This window comes from Astyanax mexicanus, chromosome 20 (genome assembly GCF_023375975.1).
Source record: "Astyanax mexicanus isolate ESR-SI-001 chromosome 20, AstMex3_surface, whole genome shotgun sequence".
In the NCBI taxonomy this organism is placed as follows: Eukaryota; Metazoa; Chordata; class Actinopteri; order Characiformes; family Acestrorhamphidae; genus Astyanax; species Astyanax mexicanus.
In genome coordinates, this window is record NC_064427.1 from 674,992 (window position 1) to 699,320 (window position 24,329).

A 24,329-nucleotide genomic window follows, 5' to 3' on the forward strand; every position below is an offset into this window, starting at 1 on the left:
CTTTCTTTTATTTTATTATTATTTTTTTATATATATGTTTTCTGTTATATGTTTTGGCAATAATGTTGCTTGTTACATTTATGCCAATAAAACACTGTTAAACTGAAATTGAACGGAGCGAGAGAGAATGAGAGAGAGTAATAGAGAGAGAGAGAAAGAGTGATAGAGTGAGAAAGAGATAGAAAGAGTGATAGAGAGAGAGAGAGAGAGAGAGAGAGAGAGAAAGAGTGATAGAGTGAGAAAGAGATAGAAAGAGTGATAGAGAGAGAGAGAGTGATAGAGAAAGAGAGAGATACAGAGAGAGAGAGTGATAGAGAGAGAGAGAGAGAGATAGAGAGAGAGAGAGTGATAGAGAGAGAGAGAGTGATAGAGAGTGATAGAGAGAGAGAGTGATAGAGAAAGAGAGAGATACAGAGAGAGAGAGTGATAGAGAGAGAGAGAGAGAGATAGAGAGAGAGAGAGTGATAGAGAGAGAGAGAGAGAGAGAGAGAGAGATAGAGAGAGAGAGAGTGATAGAGAGAGAGAGAGAGTGATAGAGAGTGATAGAGAGAGAGAGAGAGAGAGAGAGAGAGAGAGTGATAGAGAGAGAGAGAGAGAGACAGAGAGAGAGAGAGAGAGTGATAGAGAGAGAGAGAGAGAGATAGAGAGTGATAGAGAGAGAGAGAGAGAGTGTTAGAGAGAGAGAGAGAGAGAGTGTTAGAGAGAGAGAGAGAGAGAGAGAGAGAGAGAGTGTTAGAGAGAGAGAGAGAGAGAGAGAGTGTTAGAGAGAGAGAGAGAGAGAGTGTTAGAGAGAGAGAGAGAGAGAGAGAGAGAGAGTGTTAGAGAGAGAGAGAGAGAGAGTGTTAGAGAGAGAGAGAGAGAGTGTTAGAGAGAGAGAGAGAGAGAGAGAGAGAGAGTGTTAGAGAGAGAGAGAGAGAGAGAGAGTGTTAGAGAGAGAGAGAGAGAGAGTGTTAGAGAGAGAGAGAGAGAGAGTGTTAGAGAGAGAGAGAGAGAGAGAGAGAGAGAGTGGTTGATGATCTGGTTAAATCCCTGTATTTTCTCACACACTCTCCATCTGTATCTGCAGCTCTGTGTTCAGTAGTTCAGACTGAGGTCGAGCGCTGCTGCCCTCTGTTTATAGATTACATCACACACACACACTACACAGACACTCTATCCAGTCTTTCTTTGAGAAATTTTGTTTTTAAACATTTCTAAACATTTTATACTCTTTTATTGATGCTGCTTTTATAATAAAATCATGTTTACAGTGGATGAATAGAATGCAGAGCTTGATAACACACAGAGAGATTGTTTAAACTTCTGTAAATTATCTTTCTACAGAGGTTCTGTTTATTTAAAACATTATTTATATTCAGAAAGGATGAAAAAAGAAAAAAGTGAATATATTTTAATAACAGCTGTGCACTCAAATGTGATCATCCTTCATCCTACCGCACATCTGTAATTACATCATACAGAATATGCTGCACAGATACACTCTGTCTCAAAACTGTTGATGCACATGAGTATTTATATAAGCTGTATTACTGTAACCCATCTGTAACAGTAAATATAATATCACTCCACTGTACAACACTGCATTCTGTAACACTGACTGTAAAATAGAGAGAGTAGCATCTCTAGTGGTGATACTCTGGACTCAGAACACAGATAACTGCACCATGTAACTCTGGTGAAGCGAAAAATACAGGTTAACACTCTGCAGAACTGTGTAACACTGTGTAAACATGATTGAGTGTAAATATTAGTGTAAAATCCTGTAATAAAACTCTATTCCCTCAGTGAACATGCTCCTCCCACTTTCTCTAAACGACGCATCTGTATCTCTCTCAGCTTGTCCAGAAATGCATGTGTAAAGTGTGACCTTTTAATGGCAACTCGAAGTGTAAATTGACTGCAATATATTATTAGAGAATTGTGCTAAGCTAATTGTGTAAAAGTGTGACAGAAATATGTTTCACGCTGCTGTTCTTCAACTCCTCCAGTTACTCTGACCTCATCATCGAGCGGGAGGTGCTCATGCAGAAATACATTCACCTGGTGCAGATCCTGGAGACGGAGAAGGTGGCAGCCAATCAGCTCCGGACTCAGCTGGAGGACCAGGATACGGAGATCGAGAGGCTCAAGTCTGAGGTTAGACATTTAATCTGATCTGAGATTAAAAACTGATAATATCCGGAATACACTGTGTTAATTATTTTCCTAGTGTACGCAATTTACAAAATGGTCATTTTGACCAATTATTTAAGAAAAAAGGGGTAAAACTTTGCTATCATATCAACAGGAAAAGTACACCTTGCTCGCTGTAAACATGCAAAAGGCATGTACTAATTCTCAGAGGTGCTAACTTTATGCATTTTGCAGATAATTCACCAGGGGATACGAACATATATCTGATTTTGTTTCCTTATTTATGCTTATTAATAAAAGTTTTTGTTTATTTTGGTTATTATTTATTTACACATTACACTCTTGGTTTTAAAGTTTAACGGTTGTAATCAGGTGGTTTGTTTCTGTTTTGTTTTCAGATTGTTGTCCTGAATAAAACAAAGGAGAGGATGCTTCCGTTTCAGTCCATTCAGGATGAGGAAGATCCTGATATAAAGAAAATCAAAAAGGTATATTATTTAAATTAAAGGTTTAGATTTAACATTGATTTTAAGATTCAAGCCATACTTGCTGTGAATGTAGTCGAGCTAAAAACTTATATTATATACATCACTCTCTCAGGCCTCTCTTGTGTTTCTGGTGATCGTGGAGACTCAATTTCCCACAATCCACCTTCTTCTGTACTTTCGGTCATGTGTTCTCTTCCTACCAATCAGAGACAGTTCCCACATTCACAGTCACCTGAGTACTAGATTATCTGCGCCTATATTTAATGTCCCTGTTCTTTATAAACACCTATCTGTCTGTTTGTCCGGTTCTTTGCGAAGTATTGCCAACACAGTACTTGATCTTTTATTGGTTTTTGACTCTGATTCGGTTTATAACTTAATTTTCTCTTTTATGGGTTTTTTTTATCCTCTGTGATTTTATCCCTGTCCAGAACGATCATGTACGTGTTTTTCTCAGACGTCCTCTGTAGAAGAGTGAAATATCGTCCAGATAGGTCTTAATCCACCGTATTTTTCAGTAAACCTGTACCTCCTATCTCTCGGTGGTCTTCTCTCGGTTCAGGTGCAGAGCTTCATGCGTGGTTGGCTCTGTCGGAGAAAGTGGAAGATAATCGTGCAGGACTACATCTGCTCTCCTCACGCCGAGAGCATGAGGAAGAGGAACCAGATCGTCTTCAACATGGTGGAGGCCGAGACCGAGTACGTTCTTCAGCTCTCCATACTCGTCAACTGCTTCCTGCGGCCGCTCAGGATGGCGGCCAGTTCCAAAAAACCGCCCATCAGCCATGATGACGTCAGCAGTGTCTTCCTCAACAGGTTTCCTCTCTCGGTTTGGTTTGTTTTCACACAGGCACAAATCTAAATGCACCAAAATGCGCCCCAACAAACTATGTGAGCACAATGTTGTATATCTGTGCAGCATATAGCTACATACATGCTTTAACACTGAATGCAGAACTCTTTGCTGGGCTTTAATTGGGTAGAGTGGTCCCTGCGGTTGCATTGTAAAGCGAATTTGTGTGAGCAGTGAACGCTGCACATACGGCATTCTGTATGTAAACAGCTTAGCATGGAGCAGCAGCAGAGACAGATACAGAGCTTGTTAATAGCTGTAGTTTTTTTTTTCTGGGTAATACATCAGTTAAACTGCACCTGAACAGCCGGTTAGCTCAAACATGAGGAGTATATTTAACCCTAACCCACCTGAGAGCAAATACTGTATTCACACTTGCTGAAACAAACCGCACCAAAGGTACCTTCGAACCAGAGTCTGAATAGCGTTATTGTGAAAATGCTCTTGAATCTCGATGATTAAAAACTATCTATAATGACCATCTTCTATTTTGCTAAACTTAACTTTTGTATGAATATATACGATTATATTCAAGATTGGGGCACTAATCCCACAGCACTCCCACATTTCTAGCACCAGGTAGCACTTTAGGGACCGTAGAAAAAATACCGGACAAAACGAGTAATGAATAATTCTGTTAAACTTTCTCAATATGTGATCTTGTGATATCAAACCAATATTTCATTATTTGTGTAAATTACTTTGTATGGTGCGATTGGTTTCACATATTTCTCCTATGGTCCCTAAAGTGTCCACAAATAATTGGACATTCAGGCAAATGGTGTATTAAAGATAATCCAGGCCAATGTAAAAATGAGATTTAGTTTTAGTGAACGATGTCCTGATTCAGATTTTTTTTTTTTTTTATTTCAGTGAGACTATAATGTTTCTTCATGAGATTTTTCACCAAGGGCTAAAAGCAAGAATCGCCAACTGGCCAACGTTAGTTTTAGGTGAGTGTCTCTTATCTAAATAACAAGGTTTTTACCTAACAAAAGTAAAAAATATACACTTATCATCAGAGAAATGCAAAAACTGTTCAGACTGAAGTGTGGGATTGTGATGCTATTTGACAAAAGATACAAGTCACCAGGATCAATAAGTGATTATAAATTTTGGGTAATATTTATTGATCTACGCATACAGAAGTAGTGTAATGCATGTGTAACTGTTTTACCGTTTAGTATTTACTTTAAATTTGTTTATTTTATTATTACTATGCATTATTATTAATATTTTATTTTTTATTGTACTAAATACATTTGTTTTAGCTTTTTTGCTGTTTATTTTTTATATTTTATTAATCTATTTTTTATCTATTTTTATTTTTTATTCACTGTTATTTAATTTTTTATTTTTTTATAATGTAAAATGATTAAATTTAGTTTTTAATGGCATGTCAATCCATGTTTTTGTAAATGCTCAACTACATTGAAAATGAGGGTTACCCTCAATGTACTTCCGAGTCGAACTAAAGATTAGTTAATTGATTAATTGATTGATTGATTGATTGATAGACTACAGTCTGGCATGACCACCCACCAAGTTTCATTCCTGTTTGTGCTGATTGTCCTGATTCTGCTTTTGTATGTCTTTATTTTGCAGCTGATCTGTTTGATATTTTGCTGCCGATGTTAAACATCTACCAAGAGTTTGTGCGGAACCACCAGTACAGCCTGCAGGTTCTAGCTAACTGTAAGCAGAACCGGGACTTTGATAAGCTGCTGAAGCAGTACGAGTCCAACGCTGCATGTGAGGGACGGATGCTGGAGACGTTCCTCACCTACCCCATGTTCCAGGTAATCAGCAGAACCTTTCACTGATTAGATAACGCTTGATCAGAATCAGTGTTTAAAGAAATATTCGATTTAAATTTAATATTATTTTAATCATTATTGTTCCTCCGGTTCTAGATTCCTCGATACATCATCACTCTGCATGAGCTTCTCGCGCACACGCCCCACGAACACGTCGAGCGCAAGAGTCTGGAATTCGCCAAATCCAAACTGGAGGAGCTCTCCAAGTGCGTAAAAATCACACTGATCTCTTAAAAAAAACACTTTAGTATTAAAAACACTTTCTATAGTATTAATCATCTTTAATTTCAAATTATATTACTGTAGGAAATTTAGTGGAGTTATTTGATGGCACAATTACAAAAAAATGCATATTTGTTTGTATATAGACCAGAAATTACACTCCTATTAAATAAAATCAAAGGATTATTAAATAACTCAACTGAAGTCTTAAAGAACACTTTATTATAGATGTTTCAAGTAATAATGCTTTTTTGTCTAATTAATAGAATGAAACGTGTTGTGTGTATGCTGTAAACATAACCCGTAATAAAAGTGTTTTTATTAATGATTTTATTGTGTTTTATTGTATATAATGAGGATGTGGTTTGTGTTTATGTGCAGGATGATGCACGACGAGGTGAGCGACACGGAGAACATCCGTAAGAATCTGGCGATCGAGCGAATGATCGTGGAGGGCTGCGACATCCTGCTGGATACCAGCCAGACCTTCGTACGACAAGGTGAGTCTGAGTATCTCCAGCAGACTGAGCTTCATCATCTTCTTCATCTTCATTCACAGATAAACTGCTAATATCAGTGAGCTGGTGTCTCGTGATATCTGGCGCAGTGGTTTATACAGAGCGCTGTAATGAGTTCAGAGTGTCGGATAGAATAACACTCATCCTGTATAAAGTCGAATTCAGTGAGACAGTGCTGTCTAGTCTCCTCATCCTTTCAGAACCTTCAGAACCTTCACATTCTGTAGTTTGGATTATAAGATAATATAAGATAATAATATTCTTTTATACAATTATATATTGAAATGTAACTATTTTTCTCAGGGGTTTCTGTGATTTTATTCCCGTCCAGAACGATCATGTAGGTGTTTTTCTCAGACGTCCTCTGAGAAAATTACAGGCTGAATTATCTACTGTTTTTCTCTGAACTCCGTGCTCCTCCGGTAATTTTAGTGCCGTCCGGACGCACATCTCTGAGTTTCGTCTCCTCGACTTTAATAAAATAGATATTTGTCCACCGCTGCGCACCGTAATTACTGTACACTTTGGGCGTGCCACTGTTTCCATGGAGATTCACAGACTGTAAACACAACAGCGAGTGGAAATGGAGGAGCTACTGAACGCTGTGATGATGTCATGTGACCAAGAGAATCTAACGCATAAAAACTCACTGATCCTCCTGTTTTTATAATTGCAGTCCAGATGCAGGAGTTTTATCACTAAAGAGTAGAAGAGTGAAATATTTGTATTTTTAACAGACGCCCCCCTGAGAAACTGATCTCGTCCAGATAGGACTTAAATGCTAAATTTTGACTGTCTGTGATGCTGATTGATTGATTGATTGATTGATTGAGTGGCTGATTGTAAAAGCTAATGAATCTGTATTTTATTAATATTTTATGTGAACGCTCGTCTCCTGCAGGCTCTCTGATCCAGCTGCCGTCGGCGGAGAAGGGGAAGCTCAGTAAGGTGAGGCTGGGTTCTCTCTCTCTGAGGAAAGAGGGGGAGCGGCAGTGCTTCCTCTTCACCAAACACCTCCTCATCTGCACCCGAACCTCCGGCGGGAAACTGCACCTGCTCAAAGTGAGTCTCCGCTAATGCTAATGCTAACGCTAATACTGTGAAACTACAGCTGTGTACAACACTACCGTCTGCACCGCCTGAGGGAGGACAGACTGAATAACTGACTTATTAATTATTTATTAATCATGTATGAATAGTATGTGTACTTTAGTGCAATAGTGAGTGTTAAAATGCACTAATTTAACAGCACATACGTGTTTTGTGCAGCATATTTTAAGTACAAGCCGTGAAGGAGGGTCAAAGATAATTTTATCCCATTTTTCCCCAATTTATCTGGCCAATTGTCCTGCCCATTCAGAGAGAGTGCCATCTACTGTACCCACCCAGAGAGAAACTACAAGGACAACTGTGCTCTCTCGGGGCTCCGGCAGCTGATGACCAGTATTTAAAACAGCAATAGAGGTTAATAATATGCCTGTTTTAAACAAGGGTAGTCTTGGTAAAAATGTGGAATCTTAGTAAATGGGCTGAAACTACAGTTTTTTTTTCACATTGCGTTGTTGTTACTATTTAATATATATTAAAAGCCAGATATTTTATTGTGCTATTGTAATAAACAGATTAACAGTTTATTTTATAGAGCGAACTGTGCCATTTAAGGATGAGTTTGATGGAGTTTGTAAAAGGAAAGAGTAAAATATGCGGATGTTTTGGCTGATTTGACATTTGACATGGTTGGAGGTACAGTAGGTGTTAGAGGTTTTATAGCAAATTGCTCCGGTCTGTGTTGGTGGAGTTTGGGTTCTCAGGCCGGGTGCTGAGCACAGTAAGCTATAAGATCTGGTGAATGGTCGTGGAGCTGTGTGCTACAGTATGAGCATTTGTAATTTTATAATTTAACAATATACTTTATATATAATTAATTCAGCTTGTTTGATCTGTTATGGTTTACAGCAGGGAGGAACTCTGTCTCTGATAGAATGCACTCTGATTGAAGAATTGGATGCCAATGATGAGGACTGTAAGTATACTAAATAGCTGTAAAATAACAATTAATAACTGTTTTATTTGTCTTGTTTCTTGTTTTGGTGAATTTCCTGTTCAAATACACATAATGTCCTGTACCTTTATGTCCTGTAGATAACGCTGCAGGTCAGGGCTTCAGTCATCTGGAGTTTAAGGTGGTGGTGGAGCCGCCGGACGGTTCGTCCTTCTCGGTGGTGCTGCTCGCTCCATCTCGCCAGGAGAAAGCAGCCTGGACCAGCGACATCAGCCAGGTAAACTTCAGGACAACACTGTGGAATCTGTGGGAGCCTAAGCTTCCAGTTAAGAGTTAAAAATGACCCGCCACCATGTTTAACATCTGACAAAAAAACTCTAAATCAGGGGTCGGCAATAGGCGGCATAAAACGACAATAAAAAAAAATAATAAAATGCTTCTCTGGAGAGCTTTTGTTTACCATCCTCCCCTGTCTCTCTCTCTGTTGCTCAGTGTGACTTTAGTTTAGTTTCCACCTGTTCTTGTTTTTCCACCAGTTCTTAGGCTCCCGTTCTCCTTATGAGATAATTATTCAACGAACAAAAAAGTGTTAAACAAACCAGAATATATTTTATATTTTACATTCTTCAAAGTAGATTTTTAACACAAACATATTTTTAAACATTTTACAGTGCGTGGAAAAGTCCGGACAGGTTGTGTAAATATATAAATATAAACACTAACATTGACTGGTACTCGGGGGTTAATGGGTTATTGTAATTGAGTGTGTGTTCGGAGGGCCGTGTTTTTCTGTAATTCTCAGGACTGTAAATGCAGAGGGACCGGGGTGTGTGTACACACACACACACACACACACACACTCTAACACTCTGTAACACACTGCAGAGCCGAGCAGAGCGCGGTGGGTCTGGTGCGGCGGCAGGCCCGGCAGCAGGTCCGTCTCTGGGGGGCGGTGTGTTTGTGGTGCAGGCGAGGTTGAGGCTCTGGGGACGAGGTGCTGCTTGTTTTGAAGTTCAGGGTGTTTCCAGTCCCTCCCTCCACCTGCAGGGTATCCCCACCGGACCGGTACACCCCCACCGGACCAGAACCCCTGCGCTTATTCAGAGCGTAGCAGCATTTAACCCCTGTGTAGCATCAATATTCTGTATAACCTGCTCGTCCTGAGGGTCAAAAACTGAGAATAGTGCTATTCGAGTAATGTTTTAATCCATATTATAGCAAGAACTACTCAAATAAGTAAATAAAAATCTTAAAAGAAGAATAAAAAAAATGAAAATTGAGAACTTTTTATTTTACCCATGTTCAAGTCAGAGATCATCCACCACCATGTTTAACAGCAGTGAAAAGAAGTGAAAAGCCCCTAATGATGAACCTATGCTTTGATACATAGGTAACTCCCGCTCTTCCTTTCTTGGGGCCGTCCTGATGAGAGCCAGTTTCATCATTATAATGTTTTTGTTGGCCTTTGTTTTACAGCTGCTAATCTAAGTGAAAATTACCCTCAGTTACCACATGTTTACCCATTTTTGAGACCACCATGTTTAACAGCAGTAAAAAAAAGCAGAACCTATGCTGTAAAACAGAGGTTACAATGATGAAACTGGCTCGCATCAGGACCGCCCCAGGAAATTAAAAGCACTAGTTGCCTCAGTTTCACAGGAAAAGTTCATAATTAGAGGCTTTTCACTGCTGTTAAACATGGTGGTGGATGATCTCTGACTTAAACATGGGTAAACATGTGTGTTTGGGAACAGAGGGTAATTTCCGCTTGGATGAGCAGCTTTAGGACATCTAAATCCAGATACCAGTAAACGCTGTGTGACCTGTGTTATTTTCAGCAGGGTTATTATAGTATAAGAGAAGTGAAACTATCAGGAGATAAATATAATGTGTTTTATTTCCTGTTTCCTGATCGGTGGCGAAGTGTATCGATAATATCCGCTGTAACGGCCTGATGACCAGCGTGTTCGAGGAGAACTCCAAAGTCACCGTTCCTCACATGCTCAAGTGAGATCTTATATAAAAATACAGTTCTGAAAATAATAAGAAACACTTAAAAATGATGAGTTTCTTTGATTTTACCAAATTAAAAACCTCTGGAATATAATCAAGAGGAAGATGGATGATCACAAACCATCAAACCACCAAACTGAACTGCTTGAATTTCTGCACCAGGAGTAAAGCAGCATAAAGTTATCCAAAAGCAGTGTGTAAGACTGGTGGAGGAGAACATGATGCCAAGATGCATAAAAAAACTGTCATTAACTTGTTCTTTGCATTATTTGAGGTCTGAAAAAATATCTTTTGTTGTTTCAGCCATTTCTCATTTTCTGCAAATAAATATTTTTATTTGTAATTTGGGAGAAATGTTGTCTGTAGTTTATAGAATAAAACAACAATGTTCATTTTACTCAAACATAAACCTATAAATAGCAAAATCAGAGAAACTGATTCAGAAACTGAAACTAAAACATGCATCTTGGCATCATGTTCTCCTCCACCAGTCTTTCACACAGCTTTTGGATAACTTTATGCTAGTTTGTGATCATCCATCTTCCTCTTGATTATATTTGGTCAAATCAAAGAAACTGTATTCATCTAATCGTTAACTGATTAGAGAGCGCAGTATAAATTGTGACTCTGCCCCCTGCAGGTCAGACGTGCGGCTGCATAAAGATGACGTGGATATCTGCTTCAGTAAGACTCTGAACTCCTGTAAGGTTCCTCAGATACGTTACGCCAGCGTGGAGCGTCTGCTGGAGCGCCTGACCGACCTGCGCTTCCTCTCCATCGACTTCCTCAACACCTTCCTGCACACCTACCGCATCTTCACCACCGCCGCCGTCGTCATGGACAAGCTGGCCGACATCTACAAGAAGCCCTTCACCTCCATCCCCGTCAGGTCAGGCCTGTGATGATGTCAGCAGTCTGCTATTGTGATGTCATTTCAGTGAGAATTAATTTGTCGTTATTCATTTGTTATCCATTTAACCTGAACATCAGTATTTGTAGGTAAAATGTAATTTTAAAGGGTTTAGAATTAAAGGGTCAATAAAACTAAAACACTGACACTATGACCCAAAAATCACTGGTTACAACCCGGGTCATGCTGCTTCTGCATCAGCAGCCAGAGTCTGAGAGAGAGAGAGAGAGAGAGAGAGAGAGAGAGTACAGTAGGTCATTATGCTGCTTCTCTGCTAATTTGGGGGGGAAGAAATAATTACATGGGTAAACAAATCTATATAATTATATAATATAATGATGTATATAATTAAATATAATATAATTATATATGAACAGTATTGATGTCCCTAACCCAAACCCTCCTCCTCCTCCTCCCTCCCGCTGCTCCACTCTCACTGTCACTCACAGGGTTCAGTATCACTCATCTGACCGTTTGTCCATCTCCTCCATCTGTCCAGACTACAGCCTGAAGATCACAAGGCTAGCCCTGGACCAGTCCAAGTAAACACCATGTGTCTGTCTGTCCTTCTCCTCCTGTATCTCCTGTGTTCCAAACCTTTACACTCATGTAATAATAACAAACATAATAATAAACATAATATTAATAATCATATTAATAATAATAATAACTAGAGAAGTGAATGTCTTAATGGAAACATAGGATGGTTGTGCAGTTAAGGTATTCTGGTGGTGGCAAAGCCATCGCTAAGTGGTTGTTAAGGGGGTTGTAGGTAGTTGCTATAGTGTTGTTGCTAGATGGTTGCTATGGTATCCCATGTGGCTGCTATGGTGTGGCTAAGTGGTTTCTAAGGTACAGTCCATAGTCCAAAACAAGCACTGAGAAGTAGTTTATATTCAACTGGAGAATGTATACAGGTTGTTTGTCTCCGTTACTGGTTCAGAAAGAAGTAAGATGTGAGATAAATGGTTTTAAATGTGGTAAATTATACAAAATAGAGAAAGTTTTGGCTTGTTTGACTTTGAAGAAATTTAAGGATTTTAATGGTCTGTGGTCAATAAAATAAAAATGGAGCTTATTACATTATTCTACCTGATTTCTGACTGTTTTGGTACAGACAGCGTTTGAGAAGTAGTTTATAAGTGGAAAGGATTGTTAATAAACTTAGTACCATGCAGGGTATAATTTTGGTATGGTAAACATCTGAAATAAAGAGATGTGGAATTTGAAGTCTAAGACAGTTATTCAGTCATTAATTATTTCAGTCAAATACTTCTTAGTAAAATATAATATATGCAATTAATTTAGATTAATTAATCACAAAGGTTTTATTTTGTTTAAAAGCTTGACAGCACTCAATATAAGATACACATAAAACATATTAATGGTTTAGGATTTAAATGTGAGCATCACATGATAATTTTCACATTATAACAGCATAACTTTCACTCCAAGATGGATTGAGAGATGAATTTTTGAAAATAAGTTTTTTCTCTTTTCTCTCTGTATCTCTCCCTCTCTCTTTCTCTCTCTCTCTTTCCTCTGCTCTCTCTCTCTGTCTCTCTCTCTCTCTCTCTCTCTCTCTCTCTCAGGTCTCTGGAGCTCTTCTTCGCCACTAACCAGGGCCCTTGGGGCAGCGAGCACCTGAACAACAAGTCCCCGCGACTCTCGCGCAAGTTCAGCTCTCCGCCGCCGCTCTCCATCCCCTCGCGCACCTCCTCACCTGTGCACTCGCGCAAGCTCTCGCTCAGCTCCCCGGTGGGGGGCGGGAAGACCGGTGCTCTGGACCTGTCGGCCGGAGCCTCGTCCTCCGCCGCCAGCAGCCCCACCTCCCCCTACAACCCCGCCCTCACCTCCCCCCCGCCCACCTGCACCCGGGCCCCGCTGGACCTCAGCCGCGGCCCCACCTCACCTGAGCTGCCCCCAACCACCCCGGAGGAGGGCGGAGACCTGCCGCGGATCGACGCCTTCTGCGGGAAACTGAGGAGGAGCATCCGCCGGGGTGAGCATCATCACCATTAAACACCAAACACTAATCACTGAACACTAATCACTAAACACTAATCACTAATCACTAAACAATAATCACTAAACACGAATCACTAAACACTAATCACTAATTACTAAACACTAATCACTGAACACTAATCACTAAACACTAAACACTAATCACTAAACACTAAACAATAATCACTAAACACGAATCAATAAAAAACTAATCACTAAACTCTAATCACTAATCACTAAACACTAATCACTAATCACTAAAAAACTAATCACTAAACACCAAACATCAAACACCAAACACTAATCACTAATCAATAAACACATATTCACACTGTGACATTTGCTCTGCTGCCACCAAGAGGACAAATATATACATTATATATTTTTTTTATTTATATATTTTATTGTATACCTACACTAGAATAAACTAGAAATGATGACTCACAGCTGTGATATTATTAATCATTTCTACACTACATTAGCTATACTATTGTAAATTACGTCATACAGTCCTTATATTCTAAAATATCATAACATAGCTGTAATTTCCTTCTATTTGTAAGATCATTTAAGTAAATCATTAGTTAGTTAGTTAGTTAGTTAGGTAATTGTTGTTTTTTTTTACAGCTGTTTTAGAATCTGTATCGTTGGACAAGTTCATCCCAGAGACGCCCACGTCCACCGAGCCGGGAGACATGTCCCCCTGCCGCTCGCCGTCCACCCCCCGACACATCCGCTACAGACCACCCGGAGGTACCAGCTTTAATATTAATCATTAATATTCTCATTTATTCAATATACTCTAGATGTAACAGACTCTACCTATTAGTATAGTTTTACAGGTGTTATTCTGCTGTTATTATTTTTAATTCTATTTTAAGATAATTTAATGCAGATTTCAAGATTAAGATTCTAAAAAAAAACAGTATTAAGCAAATAGAACCAGATAGATCTTTAATATGAGATATTTGATAGCTTTGTTTTAGATCATTTATTTACAGAAAATGAGAAATGACTGAAATAACAAAAAAGATGCAGAACTTTCAGACCTCAAATAATGCAAAGAAAACAAGTTCATATTCATAAAGTTTTAAGAGTTCAGAAATAATCAATATTTGGTGGAATAACCCTGGTGGTTTTTAATCACAGTTTTTTATCATGCATCTCTGCATCATGTTCTCCTCCACCAGTCTTACACACTGCTTTTGGATAACTTTATGCTGCTTTACTCCTGGTGCAAAAATTCAAGCAGTTCAGTTTGGTGGTTTGATGGTTTGTGATCATCCATCTTCCTCTTGATTATATTCCAGAGGTTTTTAATTTGTTAAAATCAAAGAAACTCATAATTTTTAAGTGAAATCTTATTTTAGAGTACATTTTACTTAAAAAGCAATATCATAGTGAGACATAAGGGGGTTCTATTGGTTTTTAGGTGTTTTTTATTTGTGGAGAATCTTTATAAATGGTGATTTGTGTTCTGATGCCCCTCCTTTCTCCCGCTGGGTCCGGACAGGTCAGTCTGCAGAGGGCTCTCGCTGTGCCATGTCCCCTGCCTCCGCCTTCGCCATCGCCACTGCTGCAGCCGGACACAGCGGCCCACAAGGTCATCTGTCCCCCCGTCCCCCGCCGAGACACTGTCCCATGTTACAGACCTGCAGGGGGGCTAGATCTCCTCTAAAGCTTTACAAACACAGTGTGTGCTGTTCTAAAGCTAATGCTAATGCTAACACTACCCAATCTCACTCTCCTCAGGTTTTACCAACCCGGAGAAATCCTACGATAAAGAGTTCCTGATCCGCAGAGCCGCGACCAACAGGGTCCTGAACGTCCTGCGACACTGGGTCTCCAAACACTCACAGGTCTATTTCAGAATTATTATCATTATCATAATGTAGCTTTAAATAAAATGTAAAAAGAGTTTATTTCAGGTCATTTTGGTGAATTTCTTGTTAGGAAAATCGTAATATTTTAATACAAACAGAGGTCAAACAGAGTACCACCAGTGGTACCTGAACCACAGTTTGGAAAAACACTTCTTTAGTCTGTATAAAGTGTTGATACAGTAGTGATAGTAGTGGTCCAACGCCTTCACACTGAAGCTTCTTTCAGGCTGGATTATCTCCTTGGCCGGTAGTGAAAGGTCAGTAGCGCCCCCTGTGGATCTGTGGTGTTAACCCTGCTGTCCGTCTGGATCAGAGCGAGGGGGACGACCGGTGGGACAGGGCTCAGAGGGAGGTCCGTCTTCTTCCAGACATAATGATCCGTCCCGCTGAGTTTATTACAAGAAAGTTGCTTTTCCTTCTACAATACATGGACAAAAATATTGGGACGCCTGATCATTGAGTGTTTCTTCTGAAATCAAGGCTATTAACCCTCTATAGCATTATTTTCATATCAGTTGAAAAATATATATACAACTCATCAAACCAAACTGAACTGCTTGTATTTTTGCACCAGGAGTAAAGCAGCATAAAGTTATCCAAAAGCAGTGTGTAAGACTGGTGGAGGAGAACATGATGCCAAGATGCATGAAAAAAACTGTGATTAAAAATCAACCAGGATTATTCCACCAAATATTGATTATTTCTGAACTCTTAAAACTCTATGAATATGAACTTGTTTTCTTTGCATTATTTGAGGTCTGAAAGCTCTGCATCTTTTTTGTTATTTCTGTCATTTCTCATTTTCTGTAAATAAATGCTCTAAATTAGAATATTTTTATTTGTAATTTGGGAGAAATGTTGTCTGTAGTTTATAGAATAAAACAATAATGTTCATTTTACTCAAACATAAACCTATAAATAGCAAAATCAGAGAAACTGATTCAGAAACTGAAGTGATCTCTTCGTTTTTTTAGGGAAGTTCCTATTCATAAAGTTTTAATAAAGTTTAAATATTATGGGATGTGATGTAAAGTGTGTGTTTGTGTTCTGTACAGGATTTCGATATGAACGGTGATCTGAAGGCCGGGGTGTTCACTCTGCTGGAGGAGGTGCTGAGAGATCCTGATCTGCTTCCTCAGGAGAGGAAAGCTACAGGAAACATACTAAGGTTCATTAACCCAACTTTTACATCAACAATAAACAGAATAGTAAATAAAATAACATTGCTGTTCCCGTAAATGAGCTGCTGGAGCTCCTTCACAGCGTCAACCAGCAGCTCAGTTTCCTCTGCTGAGAAGAGTTTGTTGAACACGTCCAGGTAGCTGCACCGTTACAATAGCAATCCACCAAAGTCAGAGCTCACCTGATCTACTCCTGAGAATGATGACCAAGAGACACTCTGATTATTTCATTATTTAATTATTTCATGTTATGCCCGAAATTAACCACACCCATGATTAATTAAGAGGATTAGTACATGACTTTTGCGCTGTGTTTCAAGTCACGCAACATGTACTTTTCCTGTTGTTACGATAGCAAAGAACTGGGTTATTTACTGCACAGATGATGATATATATGATCCAGATCACTGGATTCTGATGTTCTGCTTTGCTCTTCTTCCTCAGTGCTCTTTCTCAGGAGGAACCGGACGACTCCCAGCTGAAAATAGAAGATATTCTGCAGATGGTGAGTGATTTTGTCAGGCGTCAGTGATTGTGTGCTTTAAATTGACATCAAATAACAATAAATCCATAATTTCACAGATTCTGATATCTGTAGGATCTGATTTAATCTGTGTAAAAGGTAATGCAGTTCATAATCATGTCATTACTGTAGGTGATTTAGCTGAGTTTCCTTAAGAACTAAATAAAGTTTCTATCTGTATATCTAGAAGTTCTTATATTTCTGTTTACTGTTTACAGTAATCCTCTCTCTGTGATCTGTTTATTACTGTGTGATTTTAGGCTGAATACCCAAAATCGGAGTGTTTTGAGTCGCTGTCGGCGATGGAGCTGGCCGAGCAGATCACTTTACTGGATCACATCGTGTTCAGGAGTATTCCTTACGAGTGAGTTCCTTCAGTAAATTCAGATAAATAAAAATAAAATCCAGAGTAAAGACTGTCCTGCTGTTATAAAATACTTATTTAATTTCATATTTAACCTTTAATGTTATATGTTTATGTAGCTCTTTCTAGTGTCAAAGTACTATAATTTATACTTAAATACCACCCTAACACCACAAACATCTTGAACATGTTGTGTAATACTTTATTTACTTTTTACTTTTTTGTTACCATAATAGGCTATATGACATCTAAATTACTCAATTTTAACATTTCAAAATTTTTGAACTGGAGATATGAATCCAAATATGAATATTGTTATGTAGAACATTTATTTACATCTAAATAAGCCTGGGAGTGGCATCACTCAAAAGCAGTGTGTAAGACTGGTGGAGGAGAACATGCCAAGTGCTCTCTTTTTCTGAAGCTGTATGTAGTTTAAATTCACACATTATGCATGCAAATGTTAAATACTATTTTATACATTTGTCTATAGATGTAGTTATAATTGTATAATTAGTATGTAATGACTTTATACTACAGTTTTGGTCTGATTATATCTGTGTTTCTCTCTACAGGGAGTTTCTCGGTCAGGGCTGGATGAAAGTGGACAAGAATGAGAAAACTCCGTATATCATGAAGACCAGTCAGCACTTCAACGACGTAAAAACACACATATAAAACTACAGTCAGATTTACACTCAACCTGATTTAATTACTGATCATCCCTCTCAATTCAATTCAGTTCATTGGATTGTGGGAAGTTGAGTTTCTAGAGTCACCAGGAAAAGATTTTAATAATATAATAAAATAAAATATCTAATATCTAATAAATCTTAGCTCGGCTACATCCACAATCTAATTAAATCTGGGGGTTTTAATCTAATTAAAACCCCCATAAAAGATGAAAATATTAGCAGAAACATAACTTTTAATAACTCCCTCTCTCTTCTCTCTCTCTCTCTCTCTCTCTCTCTCTCTCTCTCTCTCTCTCTCACTCTCTCCTCTCTCTCTCTCTTCCTCTCTCTCTCTCTCTCTCTCAAATTCAAATTCAAATTCAAATGGCTTTATTGGCATGAATTGTAAACAACAACTGTTGCCAAAGCAAACAATTCAACAAATACAAAAATAATAATCAAATTATGACAAAATTGAAGGATAATAAATAAATTACAATATGTGAGAAAAAAAAAAAAAATAATAATAATAATAATAATAAGAAATAAATGTACATATAGTTTATGCAATAATATATATATAATTATATAAGCAAGGTGGTTTAGTGTAGGGTGGGGCTCTGGTTTCTCAGGGTGTGGCAGTTGTGTACATATTTAGCAGATAATCCAACACATTCTGGAATCTCTCCTAAATACAGTCTGATCAGATCTTCCTCTGTTATTAATCTGAGTGATGGGATGGTGGATGTGATGTTCTGTAGGAACTGGAGTCTGAGCTGGGTGTATTTAGAGCAGGAGGAGAGGAAGTGCTGCTCGGTTTCTACCTGTCCGGAGCTGCAGTGATCACACACTCGCTCTGCTCTGGGTCTCCAGTGTTTCCTCTGTCTCCCGCTCTCTATCGCCAGGCTGTGGGCACTGAGTCTGTACATCGTCAGCGTGTGTCTTTCTCTGGGGTTTTTAATTTTAGTCAGGTAATCTGCGAGGGTGTATTCTCTATTTAATGATCTGTAACATTCTAATTTATTAATGGAGGAAATTTCATGAAGCCAGTGATTAATATAGTCTGATTGCTGTGTTTTGTGGATGGTTTGGAGGTGTGTGTGTTTGAGGGTGTAGCAGGTGGTGGTGTGAAGGTGGTGGTGGTGTTTAATGTGTGTGAGAGGGTCTGTTTCTGGGTGTGTGCAGGTATTAAGGTATGCTGTGTGGTGGTATGAGTCTGGGTGGGATTGGGACAGGTGAGAGTGGAATTTTAAAGCTCTGGTTATGATGGATAGGGAGAGAGGAAACTGGCCGAGCTCTGCTCTGCACGCCAGGTTCACCGTGCTGCGATGGACTTTTAAAATTTCTTTGCAGAATTCCAGGTGAAATTTTTCTATTGGATTCGTGTCCCATGATGCGTGTCCTTTATAAATTTTAGGTCCCCAAACTTCACTGCCATATAAAAGTATGGGTTTAATAATATAATTAAATATTTTTAGCCAGATTTGTATTGGAAGATTAAATTTGTTTAGGGATCTTTTGATGGTAAAAAATGCTTTTCTTGCTTTCTCTACCAGTGCATTCGTAGTCTTATTAAACCTGCCAGATGCACTTATTACCAGGCCCAGGTAATTGTAGTCCATACAGTGCTGTAGGGTTGTTCCTCTGAATGTAAAGTGGAATTTAGATTTTTGTGATCTGGCTTTTTTTTGGAAAATCATTATTTTGGTTTTGTTGATATTAATGTCTAGGGCCCAATCTTGACAAAATTCTTCTAATATATTTAAATGTTGTTGTAAGGCTTCTGCTGTTGGAGCTAATAAAAGTAAATCATCTGCATATAATAGGAGTTTTATTTCTTTATCATTTAATTCAAGACCTAAGTTTGGAGAATTTTCAAGGGTTGTAGCCAATTTGTTGATGTATATGTTAAATAAAGTTGGGGATAGATTACATCCTTGATGCACTCCACGTCCTTGTTTAAAAAAATCTGTTCTTCTGTTCTCAATTTTTACTGCACATTTATTTTCATTATATTTGGATTTAATTAAATCATAAACCTTCCCCCCTATACCAGATTCAAGTAATTGGAGAAATAGTCCATTGTGCCAAATTGAGTCGAATGCTTTTTTAAAGTCTACGAAACAAGCAAATATCTTCCCTTTGGTTTTTTGATGGACGTGTTTTTGAATGAGTGCATCTAAGGTGTAAATATGGTCTGTGGTTCGGTGTTTAGGTAGAAATCCAATTTGACATTTTGATAGGGTATTATGTTCAGTTAAATATTTTAATAGCCTGGTGTTTAGTATACTGCAGAAGACTTTGCCTAAATTACTGTTTACACAGATACCCCTGTAGTTATTTGGGTCAAATTTATCACCATTTTTATAAATTGGAGTAATTAGACCTCTATTCCAGATTACAGGAAAAAATCCACAATTAAGTACTAGATTAAAAAGTTTTAGTATGGCCAATTGTAATTTGGGACTGCTGTGTTTTAACATTTCGTTTTTTATATTATCAATTCCGCAGGCTTTTCCTTGTTTTAGTAATTTGAGTGTTTCCTTTAATTCCTGTATGGATATGGGGTAGTCTAATGGAGACTGATTGTCTTTTATAGCTGATTCTAATGTACTGAGTTTTTCAGTGATGGTATTTTTGTTTGATTCATCTGGAGTTTTATAAAGGTCTTCAAAAAACATTTTCCATATTTTGCTATTTTTAATTGAGGTATTTTTAAGATTGGTTGTTGTAATATTTTTTTTCCATAAATCCCAAAAATAATTTTCTTTAATAGCTTTTTCCATTTTACTACATTGGGTTTCTGTGTATTGATATTTTTTAGTTCTAATTAATCGTTTGTATTGTCGTAATGTTTGAAAATATTCTAGTCGCAATTGTTGGTCATTTGGGTTCCTGTGTTTCCTGTTGGCTAAATTTCGTAATTGTTTTTTGGATGTTAAACATTCCTTGTCGAACCATTTTTCTTTTGGTTTTTGTTTCAATGTTTTGGTTATTAATGTCTTTAGATTTGACTTTTTAGTTAGTTGGTAAAAAATTTTATTTAGGCAATCAGTTGCCAGATTTATGTCTTTTTTGGTAGCTTGATAGTGTGTTTGAATAAATGTATCTAACATTTGTTTAATATTTTCAGAGTCCAGTGCTGTTGTGTAATTTGTGGTACTTTCTTCTGTCCATTTGTATGGTTTAGGGAGAGGGTAAGTGTCGGTGTCTGGGTCGTGTGTGTTGGTGTTAGTTGTTGATTTTTTCAGGTACAGGACTGTTTGGCAATGGTCTGAAAGATATAATTGTGGTAAGACTACGAATGCACTGATATGTCCTGGATTGATGTCTGTGATGGCGTAATCTACCACACTGCTGCCCAGTGCAGAGCTGTAGGTGAATCTGCCCAGCGAGTCTCCTCTGGTTCTGCCGTTAACGATGTACAGACCCAGGCCTTTACACAGCTGGAGGACGTGTTTTCCGTGTTTATTAATTACACTATCATAACTTTGTCTCTGAGTGGTTATGCTTGTGTGGCAGTATAGGGTTTGTTTATGTATATTTGTTGTTTTATCTATATCAATAAAGTCATTTTCTCTTGCAGTTCTGGCATTGAAATCTCCACATAGTAAAATATAACCTAATGTCTGGTAATTATTTATTTCACTTTGAAGATTTTCAAAAATGTCTTCTGTGTAATAAGGCGAATTTTGAGGAGGTATATAAATAGTGCATAAATATATATCTCTATCATTTCCTAATAGGTTCTTGTTTAATTTAATCCATAGATAATTTTTATTATTTTTTAGAAGAGTTATGAATGATCTATATTCTTCTTTATACCACACAAGTATACCACCTGAGTTTCTACCATTTTTAATATGGGCATGTTTTGTGGGGGGTAGATATAGTTCTATGTAATTATTCGGACAGGAAGAATTTGGATGGTTATCCCATGTTTCTTGTAGAATAATTAAATCTCTATTATATATATTATTTATAAAATCTGGATTTGTAAACTTTAGACCAAATGTTGACGAGAAAGAACCTTGAATATTCCAACAACTAATTGAAAAGGAAGCCATCATCAGATAATTATAGGTATTTCACAAAGAGATATTCAATTCATTACCCAACTATAATCATTTTTTCTAATAGTATTAATTGATTTAAGTGTAAATATTAGTGCAGTTGTATCAGTGTAGATAATTTTAAAAAGTAAAACAAAAATGAGTTCATTAGTTTGATAAAGGATGGTGATAAATTCTCTTATCTGGTTGGAGTGTAGCTGGTTAGATTGCAGCTGGTTGGATTATATTTGGTTGGGATGTAGTTGGTTGGTTGGTTTTGGTGTAGCTGGTTTTGATAAAGCCAGTTGTGGTGTAACCAGGTGATGGGTAGTTGGTTGTGTGATAGCTGGTTGTGTTGTAGCTCTTTGGGTTGTAGTTCGTTGGGGAGTAGCTGGGTAGGGTGTAGCTGGTTGTGTGATAGCTGGTTGGGGTGTAGCTGGTTGTGCTGTAGGTCTTTGGGTTGTAGTGGGTTGGGGTGTAGCTTGTTGTGCTGTGGTTCTTTGGGTTGTAGTTGGTTGGGGTGTAGCTGGTTGGTGTGTAGTTGGTTGTACGGTAATTGGTTGTGCTGTAGTTGGTTGATGTGTAGTTGGTTGGTGTGTAGTTGGTTGTACAATAATTGGTTGTGCTGTAGTTGGTTGGGGTGTAGCTGGGTGTACAGTTGCTGGTTGTGCTGTGGTTCTTTGGGATGTAGCTGGTTGAGGTGTAGCTGGGTGTACGGTTGTTGTTTGTGCTGTGGTTCTTTGTGGTGTAGTTCACTGGGGAGTAGCTGGGTAGGGTGTAGGTGGTTGTGTGATAGCTGGTTGTTGTGTAGCTGGTTGTGTTGTGGTTCTTTGGGTTGTAGTGGGTTGGAGTGTAGCTGGTTGGTGTGTAGTTGCTGGTTGTGCTGAGGCTCTTTGGGGTTTAACTGGTTGAGATGTAGCTGGGTGTATGGTTGCTGGTTGTGCTGTGGTTCTTTGAGGTGAAGCCAGTCGGGGTGTAGTTGGTTGGGGTGTAGCTGGTTGGGTGAAGGTGTGATTCCTTGAGCAACTACAGCAGCATAAGTTCTGGGCTGTAGTTCTGGGTAAGGGTTGAGTTCTAGCTGTGGTGGTGGTGGTGGTTGCCAACTGCTGTTGGGTTGTGGAGTCTGATGGAGTGAAGGGCACTGTAGACTGTAGCTGGGAGCAATAAATGCTCTGGTGGTTTCACTGTGGTGGTTCTGAGAAGAGCTGAGGGGTTCAGATGTTGATCTTGGTCTGACTGTAGGTCTTTTGCGGTGTAAGACTGTGTCTTTCAGGCTCTTTGCAAATAGTTTGACCCCTTTTTGGTTTAGATGAAGACGGTCATAAAGGTGTCTGTGAAGAATCTGCCCATAAAGCACTACTTGTGTGTTGGGTATGTGGGTACAGAGTCTGTAAATGTCTGAGTTGATGTTGTTGATAGTGTGTTGGGCTGTGTCCAGTCTTGGTAATAAAGTGGAGATGGTGATTGTTGCTGTAGGAAATCTCTTGCTGGCTGTCATTGCTGTTTGTTGGAGTGCTTCAGGTATGTTCCTGCTGTTCTGAGTTAGATCATTGGTCCCCGTATGAATGATGATGTGCTGAATTCCGTTGTAGTTCAGGTTTGATAGTTGATCAATGGCTTTGTTTATGGTTGGAGTCCAGATCTTTGTTGAATGTTTTTTTGGGAAAAGACGTTTCATGTCTAAATATTTCCCATTAGAATCACACAGAAATAATACATCCTGTGTTGTCTTCTGTGTGTGTGGCGTTGTGTGTGTGGGTTCCTCAATGTTGAGGGAGTTAGGTGTGAGTGTGTGTGTTTGTATTGGTGGGGTAGGTTGAGGTATGGTATGAGGAGAGGGTAGTGTAGGGCGTGGGGGTGAGGAGGTGGGAGAGGTAATGTTAGTGGAGCTGGTGCAGTTTTCTCTGGTGCTTGTCTGGCTGTGTTGGGGTATCTGTGCTGGAGTGCTGAGCTGTTGAGTGATTGTGTTTAGTTCCTCTGTTATTCTCCGTAAAACTGTCCTCAGATTCTGATTATCCTCTTCCAGTTCTCTCATGGCCTGATGTAGTTCCCGGATCTCATTCTTATGTTGTAGAACTTCAGTGTAAAGTTCTCCTGCTGGTTTGCTGCTGTTGTTGTTTTCCTGAGGAGGGCAGGACAGGATTCTCTCTTTAAAATGAGTAAACTCCTGTTCCAATATAGATAGCCCTTCTCTCAGAGTCCTGATGCTGCAGGCCAGTTTAGGTGTGAGCTCCGGCTGTGCTCGTGGTGTTGTAGGGCTGTGTACAGATCTGTGTACAGTGTTGTTCACTGGTGTTCTCTGTGAATCTGTAGTTTTTCTTTTTGATGCAGCAGATTTCTTCATATTTTGAAAGCAGTTTTGAAAGTTGTGTAAGCTGTTTTCAGGTCCCTGGATCATAACTGTACCGTTATGATATATATTTATTGTTAGGATGGGGCATGTGTACTCAGCATCTTCATATGTAGTGATTTGTCTGCCTTTGCTTATTCCGTTTTTCTTTATGTAAGTGAAAGAATCACTGATCACTGTATGCCAGTCTGCAGGGTGATGGGTGGAGAAGAGCAGGTTACACATTACCTTTAGATTGTTCTTTGTAGTGAAATCTGCCACTAAAGTTTCTGGGTTGTCAGACAGGATTTTTGTTTTGAATATTTTCCTGGCGTTTGCTGATTTGACGTGCGGTGGATA

At 38.7% G+C, this 24,329-nt stretch overlaps 1 protein-coding gene across 1 annotated transcript in view; it reads left to right on the top strand.

Moving 5' to 3' along the window:
• Positions 1-24,329, top strand: part of rasgrf2a (Ras protein-specific guanine nucleotide-releasing factor 2a) — a 39,315-nt gene that overhangs the window by 9,188 nt on the left and 5,798 nt on the right. The window contains 20 exon segments of the mRNA XM_049468490.1: positions 1,989-2,136; positions 2,532-2,621; positions 3,184-3,437; positions 4,348-4,427; positions 5,080-5,273; positions 5,388-5,497; positions 5,895-6,013; positions 6,933-7,093; positions 7,988-8,054; positions 8,174-8,310; positions 9,958-10,040; positions 10,687-10,935; positions 12,549-12,958; positions 13,591-13,716; positions 14,477-14,566; positions 14,716-14,822; positions 15,902-16,014; positions 16,472-16,532; positions 16,811-16,914; positions 17,490-17,574. Coding sequence (XP_049324447.1) covers positions 1,989-2,136; positions 2,532-2,621; positions 3,184-3,437; positions 4,348-4,427; positions 5,080-5,273; positions 5,388-5,497; positions 5,895-6,013; positions 6,933-7,093; positions 7,988-8,054; positions 8,174-8,310; positions 9,958-10,040; positions 10,687-10,935; positions 12,549-12,958; positions 13,591-13,716; positions 14,477-14,566; positions 14,716-14,822; positions 15,902-16,014; positions 16,472-16,532; positions 16,811-16,914; positions 17,490-17,574 — 2,788 coding nt within the window.